Genomic DNA, 14,222 nt, shown 5'->3' on the forward strand with positions numbered 1-14,222 from the left:
ACTTTTTAGCAGAGGCCTAAAGGTTCTGTTGCAAAATTGACTGACTGATATTTGGAACTTTTCATAATTCCCTCCACCTTGACTAAAGCCCCAGTTCTGGCTCCCAAAAAAACAGCCTCAAAGCATAATGCTGCCTCCACCATGCCTTACTGTGGGTATAGTGTTCTTTTGGTGATGCACAGTGTTGTCTTTGTGCCAAACATAACTTTTGGAATTATGGCCAAAAAGTTCAACCTTGGTCTCATCAGATCATAATGCTATTTCTTTACGTACGTTTTGGCAAAATATTGCTGGGCTTAGATACATTTTTCTTTTGTAAGAAAAGGCTTTCATCTTGCCACCCTACCTTACTGGCCAGACGTATCAAGAATCCGGAAGATTGTTGTTACATGAATCCAGTACTTCCCAGAAATTCCTGCAGCTCCTTTACTGTTGCTTTGGTCCTCTTGGCAGCCTCCTGGATCAATTTACTTCTTGTCTTTTCATCAATTTTTGAGGGACATCCAGTTCCAGGTAATGTCCTTGTTGTGCCAAATTTAACCCATGTCCATGTCTTCATGAAAATGTCAGGAAAATCCTAGTAGAACAGCCAACTTTATATGGGATTAATCAGAATCACTGTAAATGATGGAAGCTGTGTACTGACTACTATTTACCATGAGTTTACATGTAATTGGCTAATTCTGAACACAACCACATCCAAAACTATCAAAGGGTGTTCACACTTATGCAACCACATTATTTTAGTTTTGTTATTCTTATTTTCCCCTGAAAATGGTTTCAATTTGTTTATCAATGGATTTGTACAGATTATGGTGGATATTAAAGTTGGAAAAACTTCTGAAATTATTCTTCTTGGTATGTAGACTTATATATCCATGTACGTGTTAGAGGATATCACTGTCACCCCTATGGATAGAGATTTTGGTTTTAGTGAAAGACAGAATTGGTTGTGGAAAAGTTTTATTTTTTTTAACCCCTTAATGACTGCGATTTTCAGTTTTTGCATTTTAATTTTTTGCTCCCCTTCATCCCAGAGCCAAAACTTTTTTATTTTTTGGTCAATATGGCCGTGTGAGGGCTTATTTTTTGCGGGACAGGTTGTACTTTTGAACGACATCACTGATTTTACCATATCGTGTACTGGAAAATGGGAAAAAAATTCCAAGTGCGGTGAAATTGCAAAAAAAATGCAATTTCACAGTTTGTTTTTTTACCACATTCACTGAATGGTAAAACTGACCTGCCATTATTATTCTCCAGGTCATTACGAGTTCGTAGACACCAAACATGTATAGGTTCTTTTTTATTTAACTGGTGAAAAAAAGATCCAAAGTCTGCAAAAAAAATGGCCCCATTTTCCGAGACTTGTACCGTCTGTTTTTTTGGGGGGGATCTGGGGCCGGGTGAGGGCTTATGTTTTGCGCGCCGAGCTGAAGTTCTTAATGATGCTATTTTGGGGTGGATCCTATGTTTTGATCGCCCGTTATTGTATTTTATTGCAGTGTTGCGACGACCAAAAAAACGTAATGATGGCGTTTAGAATTTTTTTCTCGTTACACCGTTTACTGATCGGATTAATTATTTTTTTATATTGATAGATCGGGCGATTCTGGATGCAGTGATACCAAATATGTATATGTGGGGTTTTTTATTAGTATTTTATTTTAAAAGGGGTGAAAGGGGGTGATTTAAACTTTTATATTTTTTTTATATTTTTAAAAACATTTTTTTTTTACACTTTTTGCATGCTTCAATAGTCTCCATAGGAGACAAGAAGCAGCACTTATCTGATCGTTTCTGTTACACACAGGACTTGAGCAGATCGCCTCTGTGTAGCAGAAATGCTCATTGCTTCAGACCCCGGGTTGTCATGCCAACCCATCGATGACCCGTGATCATGTGACAGGGTCAACGATGGGCGGGTCTAATGCAGCGCTTCCGGCGCGGCGATTTTAACAGTCGCGGGTGAATCGCGATTCCACCCGCGGCTGTTGCGGGCACGTGTCAGCAGTATAAATCAGCTGACATGTGCCCGGTTCAGTGCGGGCTCAGCGCCGGAGCCCGCGCTGAACCGGGGGTGATGACCTGGGGCGTACTAGTACGCCCCAGGTCATAAAGGGGTTAAAGATGAGTGTATCATTTATTTCTTGTCATAGGTAATAGGAGAGGACAGTCAGTAATGACCTCATTGTGTTCTGCTATGACTGGGAAAAGCTTATTTTTCTCTAGTCATCTGGGATTAATGTGGCCCATTTAATAATAACTTTGTTTCTATTTATACACGCTGAGTACATTAAACCATGGCACTAATGTAATCTTTCCAGAACATGGAGGGTTAAATCTAAGCACACTCCGCATCTACTTTACAAAGCTGGAAATACGTCTTTATTTCTACTGAATGCAAACCAGCTCAGAAAGTTATGGCACCAAAAACACTTAGTAACTGATAGGAGACATAGTATACCAAGCCTATTTTTTTTGTTTTTGTCAATTTATTCAGAATTCTAGATTCATAGAATATTTTCTGTTCCATGCTGAAAAAAACATAACATGGCCATAATGCACAACGACGTGGACAATTTCCGTTTTTGCACTTTTGCTTTTTCCTCCCCTTCTTCCCAGAGCCATGTACTTTTGAATGAAATCATTCATTTTACCACCTAATGTACTGGAAAATGGAAAATAAATTCCAAGTGCGGTGAAATTGTGCAAAAAGAAAAACCCCTTCAATTCTGACTTTTTTTTTGAGTATTGTTTTTACGGCGTACATTTTCTGGTAAAAATGACCTCGCAATATAATTCTGCTCGTCAGTACCGTTATGATGATACCAAACATGTCCAGTTTTTATTTATTATTTAAGTGGTGAATAAAATCAGAAGTTTGAAAAAAAAAATTTTTAAGGGGATTGCTGCCATTTTCCAAGACCGGTAACGTTTTAATTTTTACATCGATGGGGTGTAAGAAGGCTTATTTTTTGTGGGGCGAGATAATGTTTTTATTGATACGATTTTGGGGTAGATATGACATTTTGATCAGTTGTTACAGCATTTTTTGTGGTATTGCAAAACGTAATTTTTGCATTCTTGAATTTTTTTCCTTTTACGGTGTTTACCGATCGGGTTAATTATTTTTATATTTTGATAGACTGGACTTTTCTGAACTCGGTGATACAACATATGTGTCGTTTTTTAATTATCTTTAAGGTGGTGATTTGAACTTTATATTTCTTTTATTTATTTTATATTTTTTAAAACATTTTTTTTTTTACTTTTCACTGTACTTGTTGTACATGAAGGAAGCAAACAGACAACTGGTGGACACGTGCTACTACAAAAAACTGGAGTCTGACCCTACACAGGACTATTACAAGGAACTAAACAAGTTGGTATCGTGTCTGCCTGACAAATCCATAAGAGCCGATGACCTGATACCAGAGAGTCCAGGAATAGGGACATTCTATATGCTCCCCAAAATCCACAAATCTGGAAATCCAGGAAGACCAATTATTTAATGTGTGGGCACCCTTACTGAGCAAGTTTCTGGATGGGTAGAGTGTGTTTCTTAAACCCCTGGTAAAGAGTACACCCAGCTACATTCAGGACACGACAGACCTACTGAATAAGCTAGCAGCAATAGGTCCTCTACCAGAAGGAACCATCCTGGCCACCATGGATGTGGAATCTTTGTATTCTAATATCCCACACAAGGATGGATTAAATGCCTGCAAAATCTTCATAGAAAATACAGGAACTGATGCTGATTCTGTGGTCAAATTTACAGAATTCATCCTCACCCACAATTACTTTGAATTTGATAGCAACATATATCTACAGGAAACTAGTACAGCGATGGGAAGTAAAATGGCTCCACAGTACGCAAATCTTTTCATGGCCAAGCTTGAAAGTGACTTTTTGTCCTCATGTCCCATCAGGCCTCTGGCCTACTATCATTTCATTGACGATATTTTAATCATCTGGACGGGGTCTGAGCAACAGCTGAAGACGTTCCATGAACACTTTAATCAATTTCATCCCACCATCAACCTAACACTCAACTACTCCTGGACTGAAATTAACTTTTTGGACACCATCATCAAGCTACAGAACAATGAAATAGAGACATCCTTGTACCGGAAACCAATTGACCGTCCTACATACCTTAAATGGGACAGTTTCCATCCAAAACACATAAAAAACTCTATTGTTTACAGCCAAGCCATCAGATACAATCGGATATGTTCCAACCAGATGGATAGAGACAAACACCTTGATGGCCTCAGAAAGACCTTTTTGAAACAGGGCTACCATCCGAGAACAATTGAGAACCAGATTACAAGAGCCACCAGAATATTGAGGAATCATCTCCTACATTACAAAACTAAACAAGAAAGCAACCGGGTGCCTCTAGTAGTCACCTACAATCCAAATCTGGAGGCGCTAAGAAGAGCTGCACGGAAACTACAACCCTTACTACAAAAAGATGCCCGATTACAATCCATATTTCCAGACCCCCCACTTCTGTGTTTCAGGCAGCCCCCAAATCTAAGAAGCATCATTGTCAGAAGCTCCCTGTCATCTCCACCAGCTACAGGTACCTTTCCCTGCAACCAGAAAAAATGTAAAACCTGTCCGTTTATAACGACACAGACAAGATAGAGATCCCCAATTCACATCAGGACTACAAGATCCCAGGTACTTTCAGCTGTATCACATCTAATGTGGTGTACTTAATTATATGTACCAAATGTCCAGCTGGGGGTCTGTATGTAGTGGAGACAGGGCAAAAACTTAGAACAAGGATGAATCATCATCGCCACACAATAAAAGAAAAAAGAATAGATCTGCCTGTAGCTAAGCATTTTTGTTCCCCTGATCACAGCATAAAAGATATGAAATTACTGGTATTAAAAGGTAACTTCAAATCTCAGAGAGAAAGGAGAATCTCAGAATATAAACTGATGGTGACCTTTAACACTTTCAGAGCAGGAATGAATGTGTCGCATGGATTTATGTCATTCTACATCAACTAAGGAATGTGCTCCTCAGACTCTCAGACCTGTGAGGCCATCACAACACTGGACCTAGTCACAGGACAATAAAACCTTCACACTCCTTATCTATTAACTGCTAAAATATTTATAGCCATAACTGTTTATCTCTTCCATAAGAACTCTGCTTTTCATGACCTGTCTTACCTATTGCACTTTTTTTTTTTCCTCTCTTGTGTGTCTCATTGTGTATAAATATGTGACTCTTCAGATTTTGTGTTATACTAGCCTGATGAAGAGACCTGAGTAGTCTCGAAAGCTTGCAATTTGTTACCATCTTTTCAGTTAGCCATTAAAAGGTATCAACCACTGAGGACTCTCAAATCTAAATATTTTTCTATCTACTGGCTAACACCAGTAAAAATGCTAAAAAAAAATTGCCGCTGGTCAAAAACTTCAAATTAGTTATTTCTTGCATATTTAAAAAACGGTCTTGATTTTCATCAGTGTTTGGACAGTGTTTCAGGTTTTACCATCTGTATTTCATTATTGATTTTCCCGTATGAAAATAAATAAATAGATATGTAAATTGGAAAGGTCCTCTGGCTGCTTTAGACACCTAGTTCGTATGCTGTGGCATTGGGGTGTGTAGGTGAAATTCTGGTCCCCCATAGAAGTTGACACCCTGGACAATTGCTCTTACTGCACAGTGTTAAACAAGTTCTATTATTCTTTATAGGCTTTTTGAAGGGAGAAGCCCTCTTGGTAATGGAGGGTAACATTTGTAATTTGCCCATTTGCTAATCTCATTATTACGGGAATGCCACCAGTTGCGGCAAGTTGCATTTCTACTAGGTGGTCTCCTTAGAAAAAATGCATATAATAGAATGAAATACTCTACCTGCCCCAATCATGACTTGATTTGATCTTTCATAGATGCCTACAATGAGGATGACCTCATGCTGTACTGGAAGAAAGGAAATGAGTCTCTAGTAACCGATGAACATATTGCACTGTCCCAGTTTTTCATTGAAGAGTTCAGTGCATCTAGTGGATTGGCCTTGTACACTAGCACAGGTAGGTATAGTTATAAAAACGCTCTATCCTATAATAGCTGTGGATCAAGAACCCCAAATCCAAGTATAACATGGTCTTTCCAAAGTTGAGAACACCTAAAAAAAGAGTATTTCAGCTCCAAGGGTTTATCACCTACCGGGCTCGTGCACATGGCCACATTTTCGGTCCAAGTGTGATCCGACAAAATATGAATGTCAGTCTATGGAGCCATGCACATGTTCAACGTTTTCCTAGGATCACACTATGCTCACACTCTGATCAAACTTTGAGCTTGATCAGGGTGGGATTTGCATAATTGGCCCGATTCTCTTGGATGATACATGGTCGTCTGCACCTAGCTTCCAGTGATCAATGCTAGATTAGTGGGAGTCCCAACTACTGGGATTCCTGGTAATATATAAGACTACATCTAGGAGGAGTTTTAATGGATCGAAGTCAAGCAATCACTTTGCTGCTGATCAGTGGGAGTCCGGGTACTGAGACCCCACCGATTGCTCAAAACACTGCTCAAGACACTTCAGCAAGCACCGTTCATCACCTGCATGATGAACACCAAAAATTGGTGTATTGACTCAAAGACCTTGATTTACTAAAGTGTTTATGTAATAATTCTGATGTAAAACACTGAAAATTTTTTGTACAACAGAAAGTTTTGCAACTTTTGGCATTTTTAAGCCACTTTTGTCCAGTTCCGACAAAGTGGGAAGAGCTGGGGAAGAGTTGGGGCAGGATTGAGTATGGCGACACCCTCTTGTCAAATTCTTTAATTGTGGGGGTGTTTCTTATGCCAAAATGTTACTCCAGTCATTTCTGGTAAGACGTCACTGAGAAGATGCACCGAATTTATTAAATGGAGTGTGCCTCTTAATGAATTCGTAACGTCTTATTCCTGTTCTTCCCTCATTAAAGTCAACTCACCCATGACAAGGTGTACCCATCTTGACAGTCCCAACCTGTCTCTAATATTAAAACTTCATCATGTGTCAAACGACGTCAATGTGAATAAGGGCAGAGCGGGACAGGGCCCGACTAAGACACCATCCATGGGAAGCTATAGAGATGAAATATTTAGCTCAGAAAGGGGGGGGGGGCACAACCTTTACAAAGTACAAGAGATTACAGCAAAACTGAAAAACTGAGCTGCACTAAAGCTGTTATACATGCAAAGTGTAAGAGCACGTTCATACTGTGGCCATTTCATAGACAAAACCCAGCAAAAATGAGCATACACCCTGCAGCAAGGAAATAGTAATAGTACATGTTAAGTACATAGGGTACTTAGTTAACTATTAAACTATTTTGATTAAAAAAAAGCATAAAAGCCCTCCCACCACAACAAGGTGTACTCATTGGGGTGGTCCTAACCTCCAGTCTTAATGGATTGGGCCATAGACTTTCTATTGAGCTCATACACCACTCTGTGTGCGCTTTCACTCATGCAGTAGTTGGTTGCTTTTGCTTTCTCGAGTTCTTCAGAGCAGTTATTTGAGCCATCGGTGAGGTCGCCGGTCCCAGATCCCCCAACAACTGGCAGAACATTTATGTCTATATAACATATAAAATATAAAAAAAAATTATGTCAAATAATAGGATATATTCACACGCAGATTTTTTTATGTCAACGTTTCCGGCTGAAAAATCCATGTTTGAAAACTGCATACAAACAGCAAGTTTTTGGGTGCGTTTCTGTAGTGTTTTTATATGTGCTTTTGTGCATGGGGAATTTGTTTCTACTGTTGAGTCACTGGTCGAATTTGTAGAAGAAATGCCTCAAGAATAGACACTTAGCTTCTTTTTCCCCACTTAAAAATATGATGCACCTTATAAAGGTATGTGCACACAGGGTTGTTTTTTTTCAGGCATTCAAAAATTACGAGTTTTTCAAATGGAAACGACTTCAGGAAACTCTTTTTCTATGTGGTATTTTTCGTTAGGAAGCATTTTTTTTTCATCGTGTTAACATTTTTTTCTTATTTTTTTCTGTACCTCACTTTTTAAGAGTTTTTTTGTGGGCGATTTTCTCATGTTTTTTGAAACTCATTAGACAATGAATAAAACACCTCAAAACGCTTGCAAAATGTTCGAAAAGACACCCAGTGCCTGTGGCGTTTTTGTAGCATCCCAGTGATATATGTTGTAAATGATGGCTTCGTAGTGGGAAACGCCTGGAGAATGAACAGGTCACTCCTTGTAACCTCTTGGTGTTTTTGAAAACCTAAAGCGGATTAAAAATGATCAAAAGACTGAATATATGATCAATAAGCAGTTTTTCAATAGAAATTAATAGAAAGAGTCTTTTAAGCTTTATTTTTAGCAATTTTTCAGGCATTTTTTGGAGAGGACTCCCTCTGATCGACTCTTAATAAAACTCGTGCACATAGCCTATGTGTGATTTTTCGATTAAAATCAACATGTACTTTATTCAATAAAGCATTTGAAATGGTTTTTGATGTGGATTTTGGAGCTGAATCCTCTCCAGAATCCCCGCTGTGTGAACATTTACTTACCCTTTAACCTTTTGAAGACCATTTTTCATTTTTTCTTTTGTTTTTTTATTCTTCCTCATCTTTCAAGATTCATAACTTTTTTTTTTTCTATCTTTCGATTGACAAGAACATGAGGCTTGCTTTTTGTGAGCTAAGTTGTAATTTTGAATGGCATCATTCATTTTACCATATTATACACTGAAAAATTGAAAAAAAAATCCAAATGGGGGGAATTAAAAAAAAAGAAAAATTTAGCAATTTTTGGGGTGGGGTACTTTTTATAGGAACTTTATTTAATTGCGGTAAAAAAATTACCTGCCAACTTTTGTTCTATAAAGTCATTATGGTTATGGTGATATTCATTTCATTGAATCAAGTGCAAGTTTTACCAAAACTTTTCCCACAAAAATGAACATTAATCTGATCAGCTCCTCCAGCTCTCTAACATCCTGCCTGCAGATCAGATACCATTTTCAACACGAAAGGGGCCCTTTAAATAAGTTTTCAAAAAAATTGGAAACTTGAAAAAAAAATAGTTGTAGTTGTCAAATTCTTTTTTGTTTTTTTGATCAATAGCATTGTATCAGAGCTTGTTTTCTGTGGGATGAGTTGTAGTTTTTATCAGTCCCATTTCCTATACGACCTTCTGGTCTTTTTTTCATTCTAATTTTAAGGAGGAAGAGAAGTGACCAAAAAACAAGAATTCTGCAAGTTTTTTTTTTTTTTTCGTTTTGGCATTCACTGTACGAGATAAATATTCTTACACTTTATTAGTTTATTACATTGGACAATTACTCACAACAAGACAATGCCAAAAATGTTCTTATTTATTTATTCTTTAAATTTCTTTATTTACGTTTGTGGAAAAAATAGTTGATTTAAACTTTTTAGGCATTTTATTTTTCATATTTTTGAAAAAAAAAATTTTTGAATCTTTTTTACTCTTTTAATTTGTCCCCTTGAGAGTTAAACCTGTACAATACATTGCAATAATGTAAAAATGTTACTGTAGAAGAGCAGTTTATTGTAAAACCTGACCATCCACAGGCAGGGCTTCATAGTAGTTATACCATGGCAGATGTGGGGGATGTCACTAAGCCCCTGGCTGACATGGCAACCCTTTGGTTCACGGCTGTCGCATCACACGCAATCTTCCTAGCACCTACTTTTGGGTGCATGCTGTGTAACACAGCCACCAGCCTCATTGTATGGAACGGGCTCAGGTCCTGAGCCTGCTCAATGCAAGCAGTGCGCACATCCACCTTACATGTACATCAGATATCGCCAAGGTGTTAAAGAGGTTGTAGAAGTCAGTCCCGTATAAATGCTGCATACAACAATAATACCAATGTATACAAATAAGATTCTTCAGTAGAACAAGTAATCTAGTATCAAGCTTCCATAACCTTCATAATTAATAATACATGAATGTTTTCCTTTTAATAGGATGGTACAACAGACTATTCATCAACTTCATCCTTAGACGGCACATATTCTTCTTCCTGCTTCAGTCCTATTTCCCAGCGATGCTCATGGTGATGCTGTCATGGGTTTCTTTCTGGATTGACAGGAGAGCTGTACCCGCCAGAGTATCACTAGGTAAGCATGACTCCCCAGGAAAGCACCTTGGGGTTATCTACCCCTGGGGACAATTTATTTTCTTACTTAAATGCATGTAATTGGGACTTTAAACAATATATATATTTCTGCAATTGGGTTTGATGAAAAACTTTGCACCATTTAATTTTTATAACCTCAGTGTTGCATTGTCTATTACTGGCTGCAGAATGAGTTAATTGAGAATCCATCATTCAACCCACTATGACAGTCTCACAGGGAGTTTTTTAACTGTCTTTTTTTCTGAGCTTCTTTCAACTGATTTATGACTTCAGACCACATCAATGGTGAATGTGCAGGGAAAAAATAATAAAAGTAAAACGGTGCAAAATTTAGAATAAAACCCAATCACAAAAATGATTTTAGCCCCAAATACATGCATTTAAGTTAAAAAAAAATGTTCTTCAGGCTGAATTCACACGATGCGTATTTAATGCGTTTCCGCGGCGTTTTTGCAGTTGCGTAAACGCCGCGGAAACGCATTAAAAACGCATGGTAGAAGGGCAGCAATGTTCCCCAATTGAAATCCGCATGTGCTGTGCCCATGATGCGTAAACGCTGCGCTCAAAAGTCCGCAGCATGTCAATTAATTTTGCGTAAACGTGGCGTTTTCGCCGCCATTGACTTGCATTAGAACGCGCCAATTCCGCAAGACAGCATTTGTACTTGCGTTATTGGCGCGTTCTAATGTGCGGATGGTACCCAGGTCTAGAGGAGAGGAGAGTCTCATCCACACCCAGGTACCATTAAAAAAGCTGTAAAAAAAGAATAAAATAAAAAATATATATATACTTACCATCTGTCGGCCCGCGCAGCGCTCCTGCTTGGTTCCCGACACTTGCAGTGAGTTGTAGGACCTGCGGTGACGTCAGAGTCATGTGACGGGTCACGTGACGCTGATGTCGGCAGGTCTTTCAATTCAAAGTTGCCGGCAGCCGGGAGAACGGATAGAGCAGGACAGCACGGGCCATCGGAGGTAAGTATATACACTCTCTCGGGTCACACTATATAAATCCATGCCGTTTGCATGGATTTATACATTGTGACCTAGTTGTCAAGCACTTTCCAGGTGATGCTAAAATCGCCTGGAAAGCGCTTGTCAATCTGCATGCGGAAACGCATGTGAATCCGCATGTGGATCCGCATGTATTCTGCAGGAAAAACGCATGCACAATCTGCATGCGTTTTTTCTGCCAGGGAGATGCAGAAATGATGCAGAAATTTTCTGCTTCATTTCTGCATCGTGTGCACATACCCTAAAGATGGACAACTCTCTTAGTCTCTAAAGCGTCATAAAAAAAAATACATAGAAACCGTGTCATAGTACTGCAAGCGCTAATTGTGTCTGACTTCTGTAGTACAAGGGTGCCATCTACTGGATAAAATGTGGTACTGCTATGACTATAAAGTAGACTAAATTCTGTTCTCTTTAAAATATTTATTGATTGCCCTGCAGGATGATTGCACAGGAAAATATCAATATTGCAGGTCACAATATATTTTTAACAATTATTAATACAAAGGACGATAGTGTTATGTTACAAATGGATCTGGATAAGTTTCAGTCACACTTTTGTTAATTCAGTTTCTCTCTTCCGTTCTAAGAGCAAAGAAATGAAATTCATGCGAAATACAGATCCGCTGTATAATGGAAGCAGATAGGCCCTATTGACTATAATGGGGGCTGTCTGGTTCCTATTATATATTCATTTTTTTAACAGACCACAAAGCATAATTTTCTTGCCACAATCAATTCCTGGTTTTGATTATTTCCAATGAACAGGTATCACCACTGTACTGACAATGTCCACAATCATCACGGGAGTCAGTGCCTCAATGCCTCAGGTGTCTTACATTAAAGCCGTAGACGTCTACTTGTGGATCAGCTTCCTATTCGTATTCCTATCCGTTATTGAATATGCGGCCGTCAATTATCTGACTACAGTGGAAGAGCGAAAACAGCTAAAACGGAGAGGAAAGGTAAAGGAATGAAACATCGGAAGAGGTGTAGAAAAAAAACAAAATGTTTCTCTACCTAACCTAAGAAACCTAACAGAATCCAATAAAAGGGAACCTGTCAACATGAAAATGCCGTCCAGTCTGCAGGCCCCATGTTATAGAGCAGGGGGAGCTGAGCAGATTGATATATAGGTTTGTGAGAAAAGATTCAGTATAACCAGTTAAGCACTTAAACCTCATCTCTTTCTGGGATTTTGGGTGGGTGGTCCTATCAGTGACTGACAGCTTTCTATCTATAAGGCCTCTTTCACACGTCAGTGTGTCCGGTACGTGTGGTGACAGTTTCCACACATACTGGAGACACTGACACACGTAGACCCATTCAAATCTATGGGTCTGCGCACATGTCTGTGTGTTTTCACAGACCATGTGTCCGTGGGCAAAACACGCTGACCTGTCTGCTTTTTACACGCTGCACGGTCCGCAAAATGACTCACACTGACCACACACGGATGACATCCGTGTGTTATCAGTATGACACATACCAGCGAATGGGAATCAGTGTACAGTTAGCACTGTTCCCAAGCGCCGGGTTCTGAATGCTGCTCTCATCATTGTCCCTTGTTTACGTTGTGATCAGCACGAGCAAGGGACAATGTTGGGAGTAGTAGTAGTCTGCTCCCGCAGTGTCAATGTGTAAAAATAATAATAAATAATAAAATCCTTATACTCGCCTGTATGGAGATGTCCCCCGCTATAATCCTCTGACCGCTGACGCCGAGGAGCCGCGGAGAATGAGCCGCTCCAGCAAGCTGGGACCTGCACTGAGCGGAGCTCACTGAGTGACAGGACACCGATCCTGAGCTCAGCACAGAGCAGGGACCTGCTCCCTTCAAAACCTGGAGCCGGCCCTGCTCACCTGTCCAGAGATGTCCCCCGCTGTAATCCTCTGACCGCTGACGCCGAGGAGCCGGGGAGAATGAGCCGCTCCAGCAAGCGGGGACCTGCACTGAGCGGAGCTCACTGAGTGACAGGACACCGATCCTGAGCTCAACACAGAGCAGGGACCTGCTCCCTTCAAAACCTGGAGCCGGTCCTGCTCACCTGTCCAGAGATGTGCCTGCTGTAAGCTGTAATCCTCTGACCACTGACGCCGAGGAGCCGGGGAGAATGAGCCACTCCAGCGAGCGGGCCCCTGCTCTGCACTGAGCCCAGGATCGACTCACACGGTACGCAAACATGCACGCACACACAGTACGCAGACATGTACGCACGAACAGTACGCTGACATGAACGCACACACAGTATGCAGACGCACGCACACAGTATGTTGACATGAACGTACACAGACATGCACATGCGCACACATGCAGGCATGCACACACATACACACATGCACATGGTACACAGATATGCACACATACAATACGCAGACACGCACATACACAAATACGTTGTGACAGTGTCACTGGTTTTATATGTGAGGGGAGGTATGTGTCACTCAGGATACTCTCCTGTGTGAACTAAGACCTACTTTATTTTTCTGCCAGCGTGTTATATGCTGGTAGATTTACTCTATTAAAGGGTGTGCGGTTTTATGGGAATGGCAAAGAGGGCGGGACGCCATTCCCCCCTACCTCCCCTCAGGGTGTGGCTGAGCAATGTGTAAAATCTCAGTCCCTTTTTTTTTCCTCTGGAGTGTGGTCTGGAGAGGGAAGCCTCCAGACAGTATTGTGGAAGCTGCAGAGCTTTTCACATGGACTTTAGCAGTGCAGTTTATGCTACCGAGAGCGGGCGGAACCCGCTCATCGATGGACTGAGTTATACTTTGTTTTGTTTTTTCCGTTTAACCCAGAGGGGTCTTGTTTGTTCTTTCCTGCGAAACCCTGCATGAGTTTATGGGTGATAATAAACCAGCAGAAAGGAAACCTGAGAACGTGTGTCCTGAGTCTGCCTCCAGGAGAGCCGAGCGAGTCGTCTTGCCACAGTTGGTGTGAGAGTGCGTGCAGGATTCCAGGAACATGTGTACCTGCTACAAAGACCGGTGGATGTCCTGGGTGAAGGCCGCCAGCCAGCCAGGGAAGTCCAGCAG

General features: G+C 40.4%; 1 protein-coding gene across 4 annotated transcripts in view; it reads left to right on the top strand.

Annotated features, from left to right (window-relative positions):
* GABRR3 (gamma-aminobutyric acid type A receptor subunit rho3) overlaps positions 1–14,222 on the top strand; it is a 91,891-nt gene that overhangs the window by 69,794 nt on the left and 7,875 nt on the right. For all 4 annotated transcript variants that reach the window (XM_073668164.1, XM_073668165.1, XM_073668167.1 and 1 more), the window contains 3 exons: positions 5,928–6,068; positions 10,001–10,153; positions 11,955–12,151. In XM_073668164.1, the coding sequence (XP_073524265.1) occupies positions 5,928–6,068; positions 10,001–10,153; positions 11,955–12,151 (491 nt within the window). The remainder of the gene's footprint in view (positions 1–5,927; positions 6,069–10,000; positions 10,154–11,954; positions 12,152–14,222) is intronic.

This window comes from Phyllobates terribilis, unplaced genomic scaffold (assembly GCF_046119375.1).
Source record: "Phyllobates terribilis strain yellow unplaced genomic scaffold, ASM4611937v1 Scaffold_2__4_contigs__length_985480577, whole genome shotgun sequence".
In the NCBI taxonomy this organism is placed as follows: Eukaryota; Metazoa; Chordata; class Amphibia; order Anura; family Dendrobatidae; genus Phyllobates; species Phyllobates terribilis.